This window comes from Cyanistes caeruleus, chromosome 2 (assembly GCF_971803275.1).
Source record: "Cyanistes caeruleus chromosome 2, bCyaCae1.hap1.1, whole genome shotgun sequence".
NCBI lineage: Eukaryota > Metazoa > Chordata > Aves > Passeriformes > Paridae > Cyanistes > Cyanistes caeruleus.
Window position 1 is genome coordinate 32,501,869 of NC_141702.1, and position 23,641 is coordinate 32,525,509.

At 36.4% G+C, this 23,641-nt stretch overlaps 1 protein-coding gene across 1 annotated transcript in view; it reads right to left on the bottom strand.

Moving 5' to 3' along the window:
* Positions 1 to 23,641, bottom strand: part of PHIP (PHIP subunit of CUL4-Ring ligase complex) — a 105,970-nt gene that overhangs the window by 61,586 nt on the left and 20,743 nt on the right. The window contains exons 7-15 of the mRNA XM_086876353.1: positions 22,678 to 22,838; positions 17,440 to 17,661; positions 16,759 to 16,859; positions 11,461 to 11,531; positions 10,590 to 10,690; positions 10,433 to 10,473; positions 9,273 to 9,371; positions 7,171 to 7,324; positions 6,054 to 6,188 (exon numbers count right to left, since the gene is read on the bottom strand). Of these exons, the coding sequence (XP_086732479.1) occupies positions 6,054 to 6,188; positions 7,171 to 7,324; positions 9,273 to 9,371; positions 10,433 to 10,473; positions 10,590 to 10,690; positions 11,461 to 11,531; positions 16,759 to 16,859; positions 17,440 to 17,661; positions 22,678 to 22,838 (1,085 nt within the window). The remainder of the gene's footprint in view (positions 1 to 6,053; positions 6,189 to 7,170; positions 7,325 to 9,272; positions 9,372 to 10,432; positions 10,474 to 10,589; positions 10,691 to 11,460; positions 11,532 to 16,758; positions 16,860 to 17,439; positions 17,662 to 22,677; positions 22,839 to 23,641) is intronic.

Below are 23,641 nucleotides of genomic sequence, written 5' to 3' on the forward strand. Positions count from 1 at the left end.
AGTCATAAGCTTTCTAGTTCTGGATACAATGTCTATTTACATAAAATCTAACTAGTGCATTTTAAATCAAAGTGTGGGACTATTCATCTTGAGCTTCTAACAGAAGACTGCCTAGAAACAAAGAAAACAGCTAGGATTCTGATACAGAGATTTAGAGCAAAATATGCCCCAGTTAAAAAGAAAAATTTTTATAAATCAGTGGGGTTTTTTTCCTAGCACCTGTGAGGTGCCTCATCATACCTTACATCAATTACAGCTGTCAAAGGCATTGTTGTCCTTCCAGGTCTCAGGGAAATACCGTATCTTAGCTCCAAGATCAGTTTTTCAAAAACAGCCAAGAAATGGAACTGTGGCCTGTATCTTTCTCCAGTAGCGATGCAACAGGCACATCAGCCTGCCCCTCAGGCCTTGCAATTTTGTTTTATTTCTTTTTCTTGATGATTTCCATAAAAGTGGGACAGAAGGCATAAGAATGACAAATACCAATTCAAGCACTAAGCATCACACTGCTATTTTTGAGCTATCAATATGGTTTCCAGGGCAAGCAGCATTTATTAAGTGAAGAATAAGCATTTAAACAGAGGAGAACAGTGGTGTTTCTGGGGGAGATTTTCTTTCACAAATATAACTGAGTTACTTGTCATTTCAAAGGAACCTGAAGGTGGGAAAGGGGAAGAGCAGGTTCAGTTAGAATTTCTTCTTTTTCTTCCTCCTCCTCCAAAAGAATCAGAAGGTTGCTTCAAATGACTAGTTTAGAGTTCAAACTGTAATGCATATCTGAAACATACCCTTGGTATTTCTATACGCTTTCATGAAACGTGATTTGGCATTTAGAAAAAGACTCATCATACAGTTCTCAACAGTTAAGATACACATACTGTGATGTGTAAGTGTTGAAGGCTAAGGTGGCTTAGCCTTCCAGCAAGTCAGATAGTCACAAAGGTAAGAGGATTTTGAAGTACTTCAGATCTGTGAATTTAATACCAAACTGTAAAAACATTCTTTTTGTATCAGTATTTCAAAGCATTCCTCACAATATGATGGAAGAACTTAGGCCATCTCAGCCCTGAGTTCCAAGGGAGTTCCAGAACTACCACCCAGAGTGTTTTAAGGACACCCTAACACACAACAATGCTCAGAAAGACTCTTAGCATTAAGGTAATGTCACAAGAATCAATCCCAACCAACACCTCACAACTGAGAACACATTAAGATTACAAATAAGCAAAAGGCTGACCTTGACAGGCTGTCAGGCACACAGGAGGCATCCAAGGCACACATGTCAGACATAAGAAGGCTGACTGCCGAGCCTGAATTCTCAAAGAAGCAACTCACAATGAGAGTCAATCAAGTAAGACAGAAGAACAACACCTAGTCATGAAAGATCCTTTGTTGTTGGTTCTCTTTGGGTATTTTTATTAAATCCATTGTCCAGGAGAACATTTTTTTCCTTAAAGGCTTTGATAGTCCTACTTGATTAATTTCTACATTACACAAAGATTTCTTAAACATCATAAAGCTTGTCATAATTAAAACACAGGCTTCCTGTTTCAGTAATTGCAATGCCTACCTAGGATCTGCCTAGTCAGATATCAGATTCAGGCAATGCCATGACATTCAAAGATACAGTAAGAATTTCAATATTCTGCAGTGACAAAAACTGGTAAAAATGCCTGCTCTCCCCTAATCTTTCATTCTTGCTACTGTAGTATAGCTTCATAGTTTCAAAAACATACTTTAATGCAACAGGAGTCACTATGTGTTTCTGCAACTGTTCATAAACCTATGTTATAAATCAAATTATTAAAAAAAAATTAAAACAAGCAAACAAAAGAACTAAGAGAAAGGACAGAACTACAGGCCTATACATATCCTAAAATCTTTAGGAAACTTCTTTTAACATTCTTTTATAGGGCAGCCCACTCATGGGACAAGAACTATCAGCTTTATCACAAGAGAAATCTATACACAGAGGCCCCAGAAAAAATGTTTTTTGCAAGCAGTCTGAGTCAGCAGAGGCCATCTCCAGGAGGTACTGCTTAGAGGGTAGTATGCTTTAGCAAAACTGCCCAAGTCCAAAAAAACTAACAGCCAAGGGCAGCATTGTAATGCCACAAACCTATTTAGGGTCAGACTCGATGAACACCATTACTTAATGTCTCAATTACACCATCAACAAAAATCCCGTCACCAAACCAAACAAATACCCATGCATCCACCTAACATTACTAGGCATCTCCATTTAGATCTGAAATATTACATCCCTATAGTTTTCCTTTTTTGCCTTCATATGTTCTCAACATTGAGAAACTTCTGTCTAAAGCCTAAGGGCTAAGCTGCAGCACATCCCATCCAAATGCCAGCCCTGACATTCCTAACAAACCATCAGCATTAGATCTATTAGGAAGTAACTTAGTGGGAACACCTGAAAGAAAACAAATGCTATGACAAGAACTGAGTGGTGTACACCTTCTATTTATGACCTGACAGAACATTAATCCTGCAAACACAAAAGCTTGCCTGAAGGCAAAGAATTTCTATCACTTTCTAATTGACCCAGAACATGATTTGTATACCCAAGAAAACTAGCCAGTGCCTAACCCACAGGCTACAAATTCACATCTCTCCATAGTGGCACAACTTGAGAAAACTGGGAAGAAATCCTGTCTAGGGCATTTATAGCCAAGATGCTCTCCTGAGTAACTAACTGGCAGACACTGAGCTGAGTTCTTTACTACTGAGTATAAAATAGAATCCACATCTTCCATTTCCTAACTCTAACAGCTAAGATAATCCAAAAAAATGAGTGCCACCTGCTCCTGTAGACTCCTTTAGGAAAGCCAGGACCTCCCTCAGTTGTCACAAAGGTGCCTTACCACACAAGGGATCCAGATGCCTCATTGCAGCTTTGAGTAAGGAACTGTACTTCAAATATATCTTCATGTAAATTATCATACAGCTGCTTTCACCAGACAGCCCACCATTCAGTGTATTTTTTTGCCTGGATCATCTACCAAGACACCTACAGCTCATACACACTTCAGCAAAATTAACTACAATTTAAACATTTAAAGAGTCTGTGCTGTTCTGTAGCAATAACACTATTTTTGTGAAATACATAAGCTCTGTAACAGTTCTAAAGGAATCACTTGAAGTTTTTCAGAACCCTTTCTCCAAAATGCTTCTTTGTACCTGGGAGATAAAGCGGATGAAACTGCCTAATATTGCACCAAGAACACATTCTTCATTAGCAGCTGTATTAAGTAAGGAGTGGTGTGAATATGACATAGGCCAAAAACTAAATACCTGTATCTGCACATGCAATTTAAACCATCTCAGGACTTACTTGCTGAATCTCAAAATTCAGCCTAAAATACTTTAACCATCTCACACTCTTGATACTTCTATGGCAAATTTAATTCTCTGGAATACTGAATACACTCCCTCAAGTGTAGGTGACTCAAGTCACTGAATTAAACTACTTCTGAATGTCCACGGACTTCAACATCAAGTTAGGCAATACTTACACAACTAGACCAAATGAAATGAAGACTACAGGTGAAAACATGAAATATATAAAGCATATATACTTACTGAGAGTAAACCCATGTGACACTCATTTATGGGACTGAGATTACTATTAATGATAAAGACAAAAATCTGGCATACGGACCAAAGATGCTTCAAACGGACCAAAGATTCTTCACACGTACCAAAGATGCTTCAAATTAACCAAAATTATGACAATTGATTTAATAGCAAATCTTCAGTTTAAAAACCTGGGAAAGAATATTCTGCAGGACCACCAGAGTCACCTAGTGGGACCAGATTGCAACCAGCAAGGAACAAATAAATGGAGGAATCAAAGTTTAAGTTAAATTCAAAACAAACAGTATATTTGGTATATTTCATAGTCACTGACTGGATAAAAGAATTAAGTTTCAAACTGATTAACACTTAACAACCCCTGGGGTTGTTTTTTGGTTTTTTTGTGTTTTATTTTTGTTTTGTTTTTAAGTTTTTTGTTTATGTTGACAATGAAGGCATTTGGGGCAGGGTGCAAAGTAATTTAAAAATACCCAAATCTACTGCAGGGATTTGCCACAAGGATTTAGAAGTACAAAGCAATTCATCTAGGATAGAAATACCTGACTGAACTAACATTAAGCCAACTTTCATCTATGATTTTGCTAATTTAATCAACTCCCCCAAGGTCTGCAACATTTTTTAAGGAAGTCTTGTTATGAGAAAGCCACCAAGTGCTACTTCTTGTACCACAGACCAGGCAATCATGAGAGATTTGTGAACTGCAAAACAGATATTTGGCATTCAGGAAAAAGGTAAGACTAGCAGTTCTGTATGAATTCATTTATCCCACTGGAGTAAACCACAACACTTCAGCTTTGCAGCTCTGCAGAGAAGACTGCTCAATGTCCTCTGCCTGCTACCTATCACCTAAGAAAACCTCTAATTTCCACCCATGTCTTTTGAAGCATCAAACACAGAAGATTGGCTGGTGAAATATTCAGTCCAAAGAGATAGCTCTCTTGCATACCTGGCTCAGATGGTGTAATTCCTTGGTTTGAGATGAACTGATTGACAGATTTACAATTGCCCTCACCTCACACAGCAGGCAGACCTTCTCGTGCTAGTTTCTAGCACAAAGCACAGATTACTAGCTGCTGCTGTCTTCTGATTGTCTACAAATTTCTCTGATTCCAAAGATATTAAAATATATGTGACTACTATCTTTTTCTAGGTGTTTATGTTGCATGGCATCTTGAAACAAGTATTTCAGTCTTTTGGGGACTGCCTAATATCACAGGCACCTGTAATTTAGATTCTGATAGTTCTTAAATGGACTTGGTTTAAAAAGAGCAGATGAGCTCAGACCTAAACTCCATGAAAACCGTCATACATCCATAGTAACAAGAACTGGAAACACAAGCTAACTATGCAATGAGAACATACACCTCAACTGGCAGTAGTGAATAGCACCAAGTAATGAAGATGTGTGCTCATAGCGCCAATATGATTGTCTTGGATCCTTCATAAGCTTAGTTACAGAAATCAATGCAGAAAGAACACTACTCAACCTAGGTCATTGCTGAAGGAATCTAGGTGCACTCTCTCTGATTAAGATTGGCTGAATTTTCTCAGAGAGCTTATGAATTCTACTGTATTGCACATCTCAAAAACTTTCTTTGGGTTCAGTGACCTTCCTGGCTTGAGGTAATTTCTAAATGTCCCTTATCCTCTTGTAAATGTATCAGTGGTAGGTCTCTTCTTTAGATGATCTTTATGCTGGTCTCCAAGACTGCTATTCCACTACAGCTGAAGCCAATTTGCCTACTCTCAAGCATTACAAATCATTGTGGCTATTCTACAAAGGCTTTTGTAATTTTGTCCAAGAGACAGAGTCTGAATTACACAATACATCATTACCTTTTTGAGGAACAAGATACATACAAAGACCCACTTAATATCAAGAAACAGATGAAAATACCTATTACATTCATCTTTCAGGAGAATCAGTTTAGTGCAGAACGGACCAAATTTGAAACCTGCATGTGGAGGAGCTCGACACAGAAAAGCTGACAGAATTCCATCCAACGGCCCAAGGCAACAAACAACAACCTTGAATGAGATCGGGAGAGTCCTGAACAGCTTTAGCCAGATTAAGAACTTGCAATGCAAAAATAAACCAAGTTCCACCTTGGCTCCCCAGGCAGGAAAAAGAGCACTAAAGGAGGGTCTTTATCACCCTGTCTCTTATACATGACCTCTAACCATGTAACTAATGTTCAAATTTTGTGTGGATCAAGCATATAGAAATAAAACACTATGAAATATAGCCAATGAAACAACTTCTAACATTTAACAGATTTACTCTTTGCCCCACTGAACTGAAAAGGAATTCCTTGTGACTTCACCAGATGCAGGATCTTGCTCTATACATAAATCATACTTGAAGATGGCCTACATAAGAATGTACTAAAAGCAAAGGTTTAAAATGATTGCTTTGGCATATCTGTATAAAGCACAATAATTACCATGTTGAAGTAAGACCGGATTTTGACCCCTCTTGCCAAATCCCAAACTATGACATTTCCATCATGTCCAGCAGAGAACAGAACTCTTGGATCAAACGGATGAGGTTCAAGCACAAAAACTTCATCTTCATGTCCCTGAAAATGAAGTCATGGCAGAATGAAAAAAAGTATTGTATCAAATACTAAAGGCCTCAAGTTGTTGTACCATGTTACCTCATGGTAACACTAGCAGCTGCCACATTAACCTGGGAAAATACCCAGCAAAAAACTACTTTAACCACACTTTTTTATTTCTGGTAGCAGTGGATTACACTAGTTTCTTTCCAGTTGCAATTTTACTTTCCTAAGTCAAGCATGTTTCCTTCACAAGTACATCCTAATACTTTCAACGAGGATTTTTAAAGTATTAGTGTCCACAACACTTGGTATCTTGGGTCTTAATATTACACAGATTTCCATTTTCCAGAAGAGTATCAGTTAGAAATTTAATTTAAAGTCATAAAGAATGAAATATATAACTTAAAGTCAAAAAATAGCATCTTCAAAATTGATGCTGTATTTTAGAGATTTCCATTAAGTATTTTTATCTCTAAGCAGAGTATCAAGTTACCTAGAGTTAACTTTCTCAATTACAAAAGAAGTGTCAGACATTAGTAAAACTGTTGATTTATTTTAGTTAGAAGACTAATTTTTTGTATTCATGGGATGATTAGGTTGCAGAAGTGTCTCTGGTTAAAGGGGAAAAATTTACACATTGAAAGTATTTTGAAACATCACATTAAATAAAGATTAAAAAAACAAGTGTTTCCCTCTCTCCTTCAAGATGGAACTCCATTAAAAAAAAACAAAAAAAAAAAAACAAAAAAAAAAAAAGAAAAGAACCAAAACCTAAAATGTCCAAAATTAGTTTCAGACATCTTGAACAACAGTGGTTATTTGCAGATTTAAGTTTTTATTTTCTAATAAGCAGCAGACAGACATCTCTGTTACACTTCAATTATCTGGAAACATTTGTCAAGGCAATTTTCAGACAGGACAAAACATATAAGGAGGAATGTTGATGATGTATAAATAAATTTTGCATTCAAGATTGATAAATCCAGATGGTACACCTTACCATGAGAATGTGAATGAGCTGGCCAGTGAAAGAATTCCAGACCTTCAGAGTCATATTATTAACTGCAGTTATAACAGAATTGTCATGGCGGTCCCATGCCACCATGGTCACTTTCAGCTTTGTGATTTTATCTTCAACTCCTTGAAAACTTTGTCTAAAACAGAAGAGTAAAAAATTTCAGAGTAATCCTACTTTGCCAAATTAATAATGAGTGAAAATACTTCTATATTTTGCTGTATTTTTTAAGAATATTTCTTCAAGAAACCAGAGAAATTAAAGATGTTTTCTATAATGCAGCACATGCAATGACAAAGAATTGTAGACACTTAATGACTAAAGGATCTTCCAGAAAATGCCCTCTGATACATGACCTAACTTACTTAAATTGATAGCTACAGTACTATTTTGTGACATCTAAATAACAAAAATCCAAATTAATCAACCAAGTAGCAGTAAATTGTCCTAAAGAATATTTGCAATAAGTAGTTCTCAATACAGAGAAAAGTATTCTATACCTTAAAATTATCTAAATTCTCATGCAATATTTAGTCTTACACCACTACCCTGGCATTACTTTACTGTTGGTAATGACACTTAATCTTGAATGAAACCCAAACAACACAAATCTACAATAGAATCTATCAGAATACTCAAAAGTATATTTTTGGCAATTGTGATTTAAAAACTAATCACCCTTGAATTCTCTAGCACATTTACTTCTATGAAAACATCAACCAAACGCAACAATAACACATTACCACTATGTAAGCAGACAGAATACAGAATCTTCCCTACAGTAGGCACAACAACACATTGCACAATAGTATGTATTGTAAAACTCAATAATAGAAAATGTAGTTATAGCCAAATTCCCTTCTAGATTCAATGCAGAACCCAGGAGGCTTTATAAGCTGTATTCACTCTTTCCTTTCAGTGCAGCGATTTCATTTTCTTTGATAAAACTGTTCTTGTACAGAAAAGATCAAATTTGGGACTGCACTTATTCCTCTTGTCACAAGGATAAACAGAATTCTGCTATAGGTGCTTTACTAAAATGAGCATTTCAGTTTCTCAGATGAATTCAGCATTTATGACCACAATGAAGAAGAATCCATTGCTCTTTTGCCCAGTATCAATTAAAATTGAGAATTTCTACTGAGAGTAACTCAGTCTGTTATCAAAGTACCAGTGTTTTATACACTCCTGTCCAACAGTTTGATACCTATCTATTGTTGCATCTGTCCGTAATTGACAAGATAATGGCTGATCTAAACATCTAACTAAATCACAACTTATTTAGCCTTCTCTTCCATCCCTTTTGGTCTTCCAGATATCTTTCCACAGATTACTCCTGAAACCAGTATAGTTGTTTTTTTTCTACTGAATATCCTTCAAAGTGCTCAGTATGAACAGTAAGGGAGAAGAGGATGGTCCCTTAAACCTGTTATAAATCTTTTTAATTTATGTGAACTGGAAAACATCTTCATGCCAAAATAAAAAGGTGCAAGCCACAATTCCTATTAAGTCCTTCTCCATCTTCAAGCCTCTTTAGTTGCTTGTTCTAGTGTACGGAAGTTTCCCATAGCTACAAACTCTTGTAAACTCTCAGATTGGTTTAACAAATGAGAAACCATTAAAGAGCCAGAAATTTCTTTGCTCTGGCATGTTGTATGAAAAGGATCCAAAACTGCTTTTCTGGTCATGCACACTCCACAATATCTGTAAATACTACTAAAATGCAAGCAGTCTCAAGAAGTGATCCGCCCTGGTTTTCTTGCTCCAAAAATAAATGTCTATGTAAAAAACATATAAATTTGACCTTCAATGGGTTTTGATTATCTTTTATTCTTTTAATCTAATCAAAATATTAGTGGCACTATTATCAGAACAAGTTAATTTCCACAGCTGAATATGTAGTCAAATACTTATTTTCATTGGATTTCAAGAGATAGATAAGCATACTGTGCATTTAAACACTAATAATTTAAGCCTTCTCTTTTTCTTTTCTCTCACTGTATTTTTTAAATTTTTTTTTAGTAAGTCAGCAAATTATAAAGTCCCTCAAGAATCTATGTGATAACAGAACATTTTACATCACTTACCCTGCTGGGCGAGTAGCCATATCTAACAAAATGCTTTTCCATTCCCTTCGCTTAAATTGCCAGATTCGTGCTGTTCCATCACGGCTTCCACTCACAAATCTAACAAAAGGGGGGAAATGTTATTCAGAGACCAAAGGCAGATCTGTACAGAAAAGACACTTAAAAATTAAAGAATTTAGAATTCAAAACCAGAAGGTATGAGTAAGAAGTCCAAACAGTGTCAGAATGCCATACAAGTGGTTTGAGACAAAAAACACTTCCCATACCAGCAAAAAAATTGAAGGCCTTGAAAAAGTCAAACCTCCTTCCCTTATCCAGAGCCCCTTCCAAACTAACTGTTCTATGACCTTAGGTGCACCTTGCTGAGTTATGACAGTGTTATGACACTACACTGGCAGACGGACACCACAACCCAATGAACATTCCAAGGGACTGACCTATCACACCAAGTCAAGAGGAGAGTAGAAGTACAGACATGATTTAAAACAAAACCTATTTCAAATAAGTTAGCATTGTATACTGAGCAAGTATTATATTTATATGAAGAAGTGTTTCCTAGCCCGAGTTTCTCTCCCACCCTTTTCTTCCCCCTTTTAGAGGTTCAGGATAAGAGGAGGAGGAAAAAGAGGTGGGTGAAGCTTGGTTTACAACTATTTGATAAAAGTGTACATTAGAACATTAAATAAGTGAAAGTGTCAGATGCTTCATAATAACCAAACAGTTTTCTTTAGCATCCTTCATATCCAACATCCAGAACTTAAAGTGAAACGTTAAAAAAAAAAAAGCATTAGACTAACTAAACAAAACATAGTCAGATCTAGTTTGACAATTTCTCTGTCACTTAACTGCGAAAAAGTTTACACATTAAAATATATCTAAAAGTACATGTATCTGATATGTGAATATATGTATAGACACATATTTCTTAGGAAAAAGTTTCAAGTATTTCTATACTCAATATTAACAAATTCAAACACTTCAATCATTACAATGAAAAAAACCAAAACTAAGGATACCGTTAAAAAGACTCCAGTAGTTACAGATGATTTTACTGGATTAAAGTCAAAACAAAGCTCTTTTTTTTTAATAACTACCTCTGGAAACTGGTATTTAAAAATGTCTACAAGGTCAAAAAAGCTAGCTCTGAATAGTGTGCTTACCTGCTACTACTATTAGAAAACTGAATGCTGTCAACTTTGTCCTATATAAAAAAAGAGCAGAAAAAGAAAAAAGAAATCAAATTTCTCCAAATTATCCCCTTGTATCCAAATTATTACTTTAATCAAGTACATATGTAATTTTAAAAAATGTATTTACAGTATGAAACTCCAACTCTGATATCTTCTCTGGCTGACCTGATCCAAAGAAATAAACCCTAATGATGTGATCTGTACTCCCAGTGGCCAAAAACATTCCACCTGAGAAAAACAAACAGATAAGTCTTTAAAAAAAAGGGCAATCTACTGTTATTACAGTATTTTCAAAGGGATGAAACATCAAATATTTCAACTTGTTCTCTGAAATTTATAGCTGTATCTCATTTCAACTATGCCTGTAACTGACCTTTAAGTCAAAACAAGATATATAAACTCCCAAGTTTAACTGGAGCTGAATTACCTCACATTTGCTGTCAATAAATATGCATCAGCAGATGTAGCCGAAAGATTAGCTATCCAGAGTAATTTGCTTGCAACTAAGCCCTTAGAAGCCTCCCTCTTAAAAAAAAAAAAAATCACATGGAATTAGAACTCCAGCACATTTTGATATTTTATCCAATTATTTATGTACCATTCTTCATTTACCAGCTCTCAAATCAATGAAACCCAGACCGTGAGAACTCTGTAATCAGACCCTTCTTGTAAAAATCCCCATATATTACACCTCAGATAAAGCTGACTCTCCTAATTATTCTGAGAAAAAAGTATATATCTATCCTGTTCTGAAAAAGCATTAAGTCACAAGAGACTTATAACATTTCATATTTAACTGTTTCTAAGAATTTCTGTACCAGCAAGTATTAATGCATAAATTCTGAATTTCTATTTTAAATATTTGGGTTTTTTAAATAGCCACTTAAATCCATCTTATTAAAAAGAAATATGCTACAGTAACTACTGTATTTTATTTTACACTTCAAATGACTTCTTACACTCATACAAAGAGAGAAGGGGAAAAAGAAGTATTTTACCAGCACTGAAAGAAGAACAGATCATTTGGACTCCAGGCCGAGGACGTTCTGTAAACTTCGTTGGCCTTGGACTACAAATAAAAAAAGACAAACAGTTAAATAATTTCCTAATAGGGTTTCAAAAAACAAGTCAGTATCTTAGAAATAAAGGACAGAAGGATAAAATTAAATATGAAGGAACAGATGGCTGCCCATTTATAAACAATTTTGTGTGACTATGCTTCATGATCTGATCTTTAGGAAACTAAGACATCCAGATGGACGAAGCAATTCAGGCATCAAGGAGTTGTAAAATAACTTAAATCCCATTCCCTTCTGATATTGCTATACAAAAGACTTTTCTGAAGTTAACAGTAAGGCAGAACAGAGTCAGTTTCCTGTGATGTTCAGTTTTAAACCACTCAATGTACAGGTTTTCTCCAGTGGCATATGCTTGTTTTTGCTTTTGCAAGAGAGAAACAGAGCTGGGTATTCTTTATAGGCAAGGATATCAAATAAATTAAAATAAATTTTGGGTTTTTCACTGTATTAGAATATGAGAGTTTCTTCAAATTACATATATTCCTTGTAGACTAGTTTCAAACAGTACCCAAATTGTCAGGACAATGGCTAGAAGTTTGTAAGGGATTTTACTTTAGTACCCTCACTTTTTTCTAGGCATTTCAGAATGTGATGTGCAAGCAAACCTAAAGCTTCAGTGGATCTGGCACTTTAAGGATGTGTAAAACCAAAACAAACCAGATCAAGTTCTTCAATCGTTATTTCAATTCTGTTCCTGCATTACAGCAACCTCAAACCAGTAGGTGGTCTTGCACAGTATGCCATCTGCAATCTTCCCTCAAAGAATTAACTTACGAGAGAACAGCAGCACTACACCCACGAGTGTCATCACTAAAGATTTGCTCTAACATAAAAGAATGCATATTCAGAACTTAGCCAAAATGTTCTCTTTTAAAAACAAAATGGCCTGTATATTTCACCTGAAGGCAGATGCATAAGAAATCTTTCTCCACTAATCAGTTATTGCTATCTCAAAGAACGCAATAAGCATTAAACCTTAGTAATGTCTATGCATAAAACAAAGTAATAAATATCAGCAATGGTTAAACCTTTCTCCAAATTATCCATTCAGCATAGGATGTTTCTGTGACCCTTCCTGCAGGAGTTTTAAGGTAACTCCCTGAAAATTTGTAACAAGGTAACTTCACAAAATACATTAAACAAGACAAAGACTTTTTTTACAAAACTGCTTAAATGCTTCTTAACCAAGATACTAACAAGAACTATCAGACAATTCAATATGCAGTTTACATAATTTGGAACAAATGCAAATAGATAAATAGGCTGTCATTTTCTTCCACTGTTGTTTGTGAACTCTGCCTTCAGAGTTAGGACAGCTGCAAAATAGAGCAAGTATGCACTTACATTCTAGTTCAGATAAACAATTTAAATTCTCAAAGTTATGTCTCTCCAATGTGTGCTATTTTAGGCATTAGGAAACAAGAGATTACATCACTCTACTACAATAGAGCAGACTGCAAAGTGAGTTGGGCAATCAGTATTTTTGTGAAGGGCAGAAAGGGGACAAAGGCTGATTCTATCCAGGACAGTGTTTCACTTGACATATATTTTCAAAGCATTTATTGTTTTATTAGTTAATTAATCTAATCTGTAGACTAGTCTTACTCTGGCAATGTAGTGGTTAAAGCGAGACTTCTCAGAAAACAGATGTGTGATATAACCTATAACTTAAGTCTTTGTTCACAAGTTAGTGAAAAAGGTTCAGCATATTCTGATGTATGACCAGCCCCTTTAACATCAAGTGCCTTCTGCATAAGAAAGCAAAGGGGAAGTATCCCTCACACTGATGATAATTGAAAAATCAGTGTCTTGTCCAAAATAGGAATGTCAAAATCAGCATGTGTTTTTCTTGGGGTTTTTTCCCCTCTTTTTAAAATTATGGGAGGATAGATAAGAAAAAAAGCAGTACACCCAGCTCCTCTATTCAAATCTGTGAGACAGTTCTGCTGCCTTGCTCATATGGTCTGTCAGTAACAGCTTAACACTGGAAACTTGTGATGCAAACAGGTGGCAGAAGAAAAAAGAAAACTGTCTTCCTCAGAAAAGATATATAGGCAAATATTTCACAGTACAACTAATTTAACTGTGATGCGCTGATCAGTTGTAATAATTCTCCCTTAAACTTCAACAAAGCACATGATTCTTCAGTTTCTGATGAGGCAGATTTTCTCACTCCTCCCTACTATAGACTTATGCAGGATCCAACTCCTGTGTTTACTATTACCACCCAGAATAGTAAAAGACTAAATACAGGATAAGACTCAATTGCCTAAATCTTCAATTGTTTTCCCATCTTGTTCGAGCTACATTCTGTGAATTCCTTGCCTGCAGCAACAGCCAGTCTTCCTGTTTGGAAACTGAATTAATTTACCTGGAATGTTACAGCTTTTAGACATACACGTAGCTTCCTGGCTATAAATCTCTTCAAGGAAAGAAGAGGAGCACACAGGTGCTCCTATAATACTAAAGAACATGCATCCACACTAGTCACAGAACCATGTGAACAAGGTTTCTCATTTTCCTTTGAACATGAGAATTTTGTGGTCAGCTGTGCCAATGTCTCTTTCTTCCTATGACACTAAATCTATTGTAATGTGTCCTTTCGCAGTTCACCAAAACAGAGGTGCCACCAACATCTCCAGACTGGGCAGTATGTCTGACCCAAACACAGAATATGCCTCAATTAACAAGGTTATAAAAATTTGGAGACCAACAAGGGAAATGCTTTCTTTCAGACATACTATTCATTAAATACTATTAACTGCAGAGTTGTTGGCAAAGCTGAGTTACAAGATTTCTGCAATCTGAGAATGAAACAAAATAAACATTTGAAGAGATAAGGAAAAAAAAAAAGCCAAACAGGAAATACAACTCAGTGTAGTTAAGACCAAAACTGATTGGTTTTGATTTGAGAGCGCACTGAACACAATGTCAACTCTGCCTTTCCTGTACTCCATGAAAAAGTTCAGCAAAGTACTAAAGGCACTGCCAATCATCCTGAAATGAAAATTAACCACATGATCATCATGAGGATGGCTGCCCACTACCAAGTGATTCAAGTAGTGTTGAGTACAAAAAGCAGGGGTGGGATATATAGATTTTATTTTTTAAGTAGCTAAAATTTCAAGACTTCACCACCCATCCCCACTTGAAGCACTGGATAATTGAGTAACCCACTATCACCTCTGATAGCAATTGTGTTTCTGTAAAGCAGGCTACAGTCAAGTCAGGAGGAACATGAAGTCAAGATTTAAGCATGTTACAGCATCTTTCACCTGAACTACTGAACTACTCAGAACTCTTGGTCTTGTTTGAAAGCTCCAAATTTCCCCTTCCTGGGGTGGGAGTTGTATTAGAACCAAGATACACAGCAGCAAACTCAGAGGCTGAACAACCATGGTAAAAGATCTTACTGTCCCTGCCAGCTTTCCTCCTCTTTAGAAATATTGAAAAGAAGCAAGCCTGTATTTTTTACTACATGGATAAATGGAAAGACAAACTTCCCACCTCACCAGCAATACTCTCTTCCAGATGGCCTACACATCAGAAAACTAGCAGAAAAATTCCAGTCTCAACATTTCATCTGCACTCTTGTTAAGCAATACGAGTCACTGGCATGACTTAGATTACCAAACCACTTCCTTGCAGTGCTGCACAAGACAGCTGAACTGATCTGTTTTCTCTATGCCCCTGTCTAATCACACCTGTTGAAATGACTTCTACATGAAAGCATTCCTCAAATATCTTTTATTCCTTTAATATTTGTTGAGCACACCTCACTAAAAATTTTTATTCTACAATTATATATCACCATGGAAAGGAATTAGTTGAGAATCCCCTGCCATAACTAGCAGCAATTTTCTCCCTAAGTTTTATCTCAAGACAAATCCCATCCAACTCCATGATTCATTCAAACTTTCATCATTTCTAAGCATTCACCTCCCATCTTATATATTGTAAACTACCTAATTCTCAAGGATTCACGTTTTTTTAATGACAGAATTGGTTTCAAAAATCAATTCCACAGACTAAAACTTTACTTAGGAAAAGGAGAAGAAAGAAGAGAAAGATAAAAGAAAAAAACATGTGGGCTCAAAAGGTTTACCAATCAGACAGATTAAGATTTCATCTTGTCAACAAGAGCTCAGAGTTAGGAAGCCTTAAGAAAAATAAACCAACGGCAACTCCTTTGCTTCACACAAAAGTAAGCATGTCTCCTCCTGCCCTCAGTAAAAAGGGGAGTTTTAATTTGATTACAGCATGCACTAAGCAGCAGAGGAGTAACAACCTGAGACATAGCTTAATTTAAAGTACCAAAAGACAAAACAAAACACTGAGAGAACATCAAAATAGTTAAGGCCCAAACAACTAGAAAAATACCCATGCAAGTGTGCCTGAAAGCTCTGCATAACCTCAGCACACTGCAAGAAAAAGATTCTATCAGCAATTACCAAAACTATAAGGAAATTTGACTTATCTGTGAGTAGCATATATCCATAAAAACACATCCCATTATCAAAGCTAAATCACTAATGATTACTAAAACAATCATTTCCAATTTTAAGTTATGGGTTTTAGGGATAAAGGAAAATAAATAACAAAGACCACTTGAAAGCCGCCAAGACAGTTGATTTTAAAAAACTAAATACAAAAGTCCTGACAACATTTTTAGTATCTTTGAAGGCAGAAATTTTAGGCACAACTTCAGCCATCACCACACAGCTGTCCAAGACTTCTGCCTTCTGCCATGTTACAGCCAAGAGCAACTATGAAAGGGTAATATAGGTAAGGAAAGAACAAACATCAAAAATATCCCATCCTGATTTATACTAGGACATTACTGTCTCCTTTAAAAGTGGATTTTGCAGTCTAAATTGCAGTAACTTTAACAACATAATTTTCATTTAATTTGAAATTGTGATGGCACCAGAAAAATGGAGTGCCAACTTTGACATTATACTAAACAAAAAACCCAAATGTAGACTCATTTTTTAAATTAACAGATATACATTATCATCTCACAAAATGCTGTATTATCAACTTAGTTTTTAAGAAATAAGCAAGCAAGCTATAACTACATCAGAAATAGATCACACCAAACAATCCCATACCAAAATAGTCAATGACAAGCTTGGTTTAGTCAAAATTTTTCTCCATATTTGTACATCATTCTTAATTACATAAACAGAAGCAGCAATAAATAAAATAGCAACTAACTTTATTTTAAGGGTGCCAGCATCCCACAGCCAAAAGCATATAGTTCCATCTGCCCCGGTTGAAGATAAGTATCTCTTTGAGCCACTGCATAGTGGAGAGAACTGGAAAAATGGGAAAGAAAAAAAGAAAAGTTCTCCTGTTAATCTGTTCCACATGTGCTATTAAGTTCAACAATTCATCTCACCAAAAAAAAAATAAAAAAAAAAAAAATAAAATCAAGTATCAAACCATGCTTAAGGGAAACAGATTGGAGTGAACATTAAAATAACAAAATGCTGCTCCATCACTCCCTCCAAAACAACCCTTCTGGGTTACTTCCCAAAGTACTCCAGGTTCCTCCTCCCTCCCCACCATCCAAGTTGCACAACAGCATATAACTCTAAACAAAAACAAACCAAAGTACACCCAGTGACTGCAGTTTTTACTCAATGCACCTGTGCTCAGAATCACAGCCTGCAAAGGAATGGTACTTCAAAACATAACTGCCCACATGTGTCATGCAATTTTTTTGAACAAGCAGTATGTCTGGAATTCTTCAAAGGTCAGGCATTTTGACAATAAACATGTTTTTTCACAATGTATACAATGAAAATTCCTTCTCACTTCAAACTTAGTTGCCAGGCATGCCTTTTTATTACACTGAATGTTCTCATGACTCATTTTTGCAAAGCCAAAACCTACCTGCAATGACGTTATAGATGCGCTGTGGCCCTGCAGGACTGCTAAGGGTGCACAAGTTCGAAGGCACCAAACTCGGATCATTTTATCACAGCTTCCAGCAGCTATCATGGTGTTTTCATAGTTTACTGCCATATCAGATATTTCAGCTGCATGCCCTCTCAGGGTAGCCAACAACCTTCCGTCATCAGTTGCCCAGATTTTTACAAGGCAATCATCTGATCCCTAGAAGTAAGGTAGAAATAATTCCAACCATGCCATTGGCTATTTTGATGCTAGAGTTAGCACAGTGAAGTGAAAAACAGAACAGTGACATGCAGTTATTCCCACTCATGCTTTTAACAGTTTTCCACACTGCATTCAAAACACACGCTTACATTAATTCTCAACAGTATATACAAATCATGATGCATTTATAATACAGATCACAAATCCTACAGCAAGTTGGTTTATGCTTCAGTAAGGCACTTTCTCCAAAAACCCAGCACAAACTGAAGAAGCTGTTGCAATACATTAAAATAAAGATTTACATTAAATGTGAAAGTGAATTGTAAACTGGTACAGTCTGTCATTTATATTCACATATGTTCCTTATCTTCCTAGTTTCATTATCATACTTACCACAAGTTAGTATGAACAGCTATTCCATTATTAGGTCAAACTACTACAAACCTGCTTAAATATTCATGTTAACAAACACCAAAATGACCACTCTTTCTCAACAAACTCAAGAGGTTTCATCTACATATTCATACTTAATTCAAGTTTTGCTAGTCTTCCCTCACTATTCTAACAGCTACTTGCCCATATACAACAAATTCCCAGCCCTAACAAAAAATTCAGAACTCATTCCTTCATTTTTTATAGCATTTCTGTGCCTTCCTGAAAGTCTGAGCATCTGCACCACACCATGGCTCAATACCATGACATCTGAACACAGCACACACTAAAGACAGACAGGGCTTACTGTAAACATTTAATTCCATTACTTAGGTTCAGAAGCAATACAAAGTTGGGTTTAACATCCAGAGCCCTCATCTGCTACTGGACACACACAGGTGCTACAACTTACAATATGACACCACCCTTATAAAATTTCACCAGTTTTTCCTATTCCATCTGCTTACAATGACTCTGCACATCTGTCTCTGTAATCTAGCACTTACACTTTAAAGACAGCAGAAGGCATGCCAATACTATCATCTATCTTTTATAAAATAGGACCAGGTCTCCTAGGCAAAGGAAATAGCTACAAAAACTTGTTTCTAATTATATTTTTTGCCTTTTGGGTGAGAAGAGCAATGATACAGCCTATATTATTTCTACTTATGCATAAAACTTCCATGCTGAGATTCTGTGGAACATATTTGCCTCATCTAACTGCCAGACCAGGGAACACAACCACAGTAAGTTACAGCAATGAGCAGAGGACAGAATCACAGAATTGTTGAGGTGAAAAGATACTTTGGTCTAGTCCAAACTCCCTGCTCAAGTAGGGTCAGCTAGAACACATCATGCTGTATCCACCACTCCAGAACACCAGGTTTTGTTGTCTTCTGGGCATTTACTGAAGGCACCCTCTTGTTCTGTCACCCAGATTATTAAATGAAGCATGAGAGAATACCAGTCTCAGTACCAAACCCTGTGGTACAACCTGTGGTGACTGGCCTCCAGCCGAACCTTGTGCCATTAATCACAATCCTTCAAATCTGAAAATATCCTCAACTGACAGTCTCACAGTCTACACATCTAACCTGCACATCATCAGTTTGTCAGTAAGGATGCTATAATTATCCAAAAGATAGTATCTGCTGATGTGGTTCTGTTATCATATGAGACTCTAGAGTATGAAGAAGCTTGTATATCCTTCTCAAAATGCAGTCACCAATGAACCCAAGAAGCTGAGACAGAAGGGCATGTGTGCTTGTTGGTGTGTAAAACTGCAAATAAGAGCCTCACTGCTTAAAAAAGACCTGACAGTAAGAGGAGAGAATGGCAGACACAAAACTACCAAACACTAGAAAAGGCAGAAATCAGTCACAAAGATGTAAAATGGTCAGAAAGGAAAAAAAATTAAAAATAGTTGTGACAACTAATACCACCTAGAGGATCCACAGAGGTCCTCTTAGTAACAGCAAATCAAGGAAAGATCAGCATAAACCAGGCCTGCTCCCTGCCAGCTGGCTATAGTGTCACTATAGAGGTGCATGTTGTACATCTCCACTGCAAAGAAAAAATACTGCCACCCAAGTCTCAACAATGAAAATGGGGGCAGGGGAGGAGGGAGGCAGGGGGAAAGAAAAAAAAAGAAAAAAAACTAATGTAAAACTGTAAATTCTGTAGCACCTTGGCAAGACTTCAATATTACAGTTCAAATAAATTCATGTGTTTCTATCTGATCTGAATGAGACAATCCACAACTCTTAAAATACTGTTGCAATTCTACTAGCAAGGGCATTTGGCTTACACAACAGCTCATGTTTCCAAGGTTATATCCACAACTGCTACAAATTATGTACCTATTAAAAAGCATCTGTCAAAAGTGAATCCTAAAACAACTACAGCACCTAGAGAGAATTGATGACTGCATTACCAAGGTATGGAGTAAAATTGGTTCATTTTCCTACCATTACACACATTCCTACATTACAAACTGCCAAGCAGCACACAGATTAATCTTGGGTTGGAAATCATACATAGACTATTACACAATGCTGTTTATTATTCCCTAGAAAGAATAATGTCAGCAGAGACAGGAAAATAAAGGTGGGGAGAAAAGGAGGTCTTTGCAGTCAGAAATCTAAGTAGTGCAGGAACTAAATACAGTATTTGTATTACCCTGTATGGGTTCTGCAAGACACACTTTTCAGTAGAACCAGAATACAAAGTCTTGACAGGCTGCAGGGGGGGTAGCTGCCTCACCACAGTCTTCCCCATGGGTTGCAGGGGAATCTCTACTCCATACCTGAAACACTTCCTCCTCTTCCTTCTTTACACATGATAGTCTGTGCAGGGCTGTTTCTCTTCTGTATTGTCATTCCTCTGTCCCAATTGCAGCTGCCCTGGGATTTTTCTCCTCCTTAAATACATTATCCTGTTGGCACTGCCTCCATCCCTGATGTGCTGAGCCTTGGCCAGCATGTTGCTGGCTGGCATTGTTTCTGTTGGACGTGGAGAAAGTTTCTGGCTACTTCTCCAAGTAGAAAGCCCCCCTCCCAGTACCACAACTTTGGTACATGAACACAAAGACCAACTAAGCTAGTGGGAAAAAAGTATACTATCATATTTCCACTGTCTTCAGGCAAAATAGAAGTAACATCTTTCTAGCAAGGACAACATCTCCCAGCTGAGTATGACTGAAAAATATGCTGGAACACCTTCTTTTCCTTTTAATTTGAAACAGAACATGAACAAAGCTTGAATTTAGAGGCTTTCAATCCTTCAGATGTCAGGTGGAACAGGAAACAAGTATGATACAGCTTCTAGAACCAATTATAAATCTAAAACAACTTATCTAACTAATAACACACTGAAGGCTGTGGAGTAAAAATGTAAGGCAAGAACAATTCCCTACTGATGCATGCAAAATTTACATACCACATTAGAGACTTTGGAAGTTGTAGTGGTCTAGATTAAAAGAACTGGCACCATTTCCTTATACAGATGCAGTCACAACACAACAGTTCATGACTGTTTATCCACTGACTATATAAGGCCAGCTACAGCAACTAGGATTTTACTGAAATGTGCGACACAACCATTTGCCTACAACCACTTAAACATCTACACAGGGAACACTGGATTTACATAAAAGTGCAGAGTTAAGAAGTTCAGTCCCAAGCTCCCCACAATAAAAATTCAGCAACCACAATTAATATCTATGCCACTTTATTCAACACCTGAAGTAATCATGATCTAAACAGAAAACTCTCTTTCAAGCTATTAGACCAGGACACTATCAGCAAAGGAATGCCAGCAAAACTCTGGGGTTGCAGAAACATACTGTTCCTCTCCACTTCCAATTTTATTTCAGGTTGTTCTACTTTTCTCTTAAAAAAAACTGTTACAGCCAAGAGAATTTTCTCATAAAATCCTTAATGCATTCTGCCATGTCACTTACAGAATAAACCCACAACACAGAGCCCATTTCCTGGTAAGTAAATCACATATAAACCAGAATACATAAGATTTTAATGCCTGTGATTTAGCTTGCTGATGAAAAGAAAATAGATATGAAATTGAGTCTCTTCTATGCCTGAAGTAACAAGTGAACAAATAAATAGCCTGTTCAAAAAACTGCAAGGTGTCTCATTCCTTCAACCACACATCTCCCCATGTGACAAAGCAAGATGTATGTGGGCAAGACGGCAAATTACATTTACAACTGCCATGAAAGAACTTTAGAAGTTAGGACTGAAAGGCAAAATAGGAAACCTGAACTGTACTTCTATCAGCATTGTTCAAACTATCTGACATGAGGCTAAAAGGACACAATCAAGCTCCTGAATCCACACAGGTATCAATTACATCCAGTGTTTGTAGGAAGGCAATAAATGCATCCAAAGCATCCTGGACTGGCATGAAGTGTGTTTATGAAATCTTTGTCTCTAGTTAAACTGACCACTTACCAGGAAATCTAAATATTACACTGACATCTATGTGGTTTTATAAATCACATCCCTTGGGAAACCTACAATATCAGTATCGATTTCAAATATCTGTCTAGTATTTATGACTTAACAACAAAAAACAAATAGTTAAAAATACTAAAACACTATAATTTTAAAAAAGTTCCTAGGATTCCATAAAGACAATTTGTTGGGAACCAACATTTGTTACAACACAGCATGTGATTGTTGTCTCTAAGACTTCCTAACCAAAATTCTGTGGTGGCAGCTCCTTGTCTTGCTTATGTTTTTGCTAGAGAAAACAAAGCCAGAAGAAAGAACCTACACAGGGTAAATCATTTCCACTGAAAATTAAGTTTTCTCAATGAACAACACAGATCAGCAACCACCATCACACCTAGTGTTCAGATACATATGCCAAAATTATTTTAGTGTGTAAACCAGCATGGACATAAAAAGAAAATATGAGAGGAACAGTGGTAAAGGACTTATTCTGTATTTCATTCATAATCAGTGTATCTATCTTATATTCATGTCTTGCAAAGAATTAGCTGACATGTTACGTGTACTCAAAAATGAAAAAACTCTACAAAAATAAAGATTTTGTACTCACAGTAAATATTCGCCTGCCAGTCCGATCAAAAGTTACACAGTATACAGAAGATAAGTGTCCTAATATTCGTTTGTGCATCTTCATATGTTGATAGACTGCAGTTGGAACAAGACGTTCAAGTCTGTATTTTCCATTTAGTTTTCTTGAAAACAGGGTATCCACTACCAAATGGGTAAAGAAAAAAGAAGAGACAGACTTATATTGTGTTCAGAAACTAAAACAGTTGACAAGGATGGAAAATTTATCTCAACACTGGACCACTTGTACATATGAACAGCTTATTATAGTAATTATCTCATTTTGCCCTCATTAGAGAAAAGTACATACAAAAGTAGCCTATGATACAGACACGGAAAAAGTATTGACCTGCAAGGCATAGTACAAAGATGTAATACAACTTCCAACTTTAAGTGCCCAATTTCAGGAGTACTGAGGTAGCTTCCATGAAGCAGTAACATACCTCAAATATATTAAGTGTAAAAGCTTCTACATAGCTATTAACTGAAGGTCAGCACGCATTCAAATCTTCTCCAAGGCAACCTGCTTCTTGAGGTCTACTCAAACATTTATCCAGCACTTGTAACACCATTCATTTTTTAAGAATCCTGCTACCCACTACAACTAAACAAACACACACAAAACCACCAAATGAAAATTTACAAATTAATTGACCAAAACTTACAGAAATTTCTGATTTTTGACTAACAAAACTTTGTTTCAAAGAATGTGGTGATGTTTTTCAAGTTTAAAAGCTAACAAGTTCCAGGAGCAAGAATTCACTTTAACAAAATTGACATCTTCCATCAAGAATATCAGTGAAGAAAATACAGCTCACTGCAATTAATTTTAAGCTGCTATTCATGCAATAATAAAGCAACAGTATAATACTTCTCTGCATAAATGTTAGTCACACTCCATATCCTCATCAGACCTAAGAATGGCAAGGGCAATACATTTTATAATG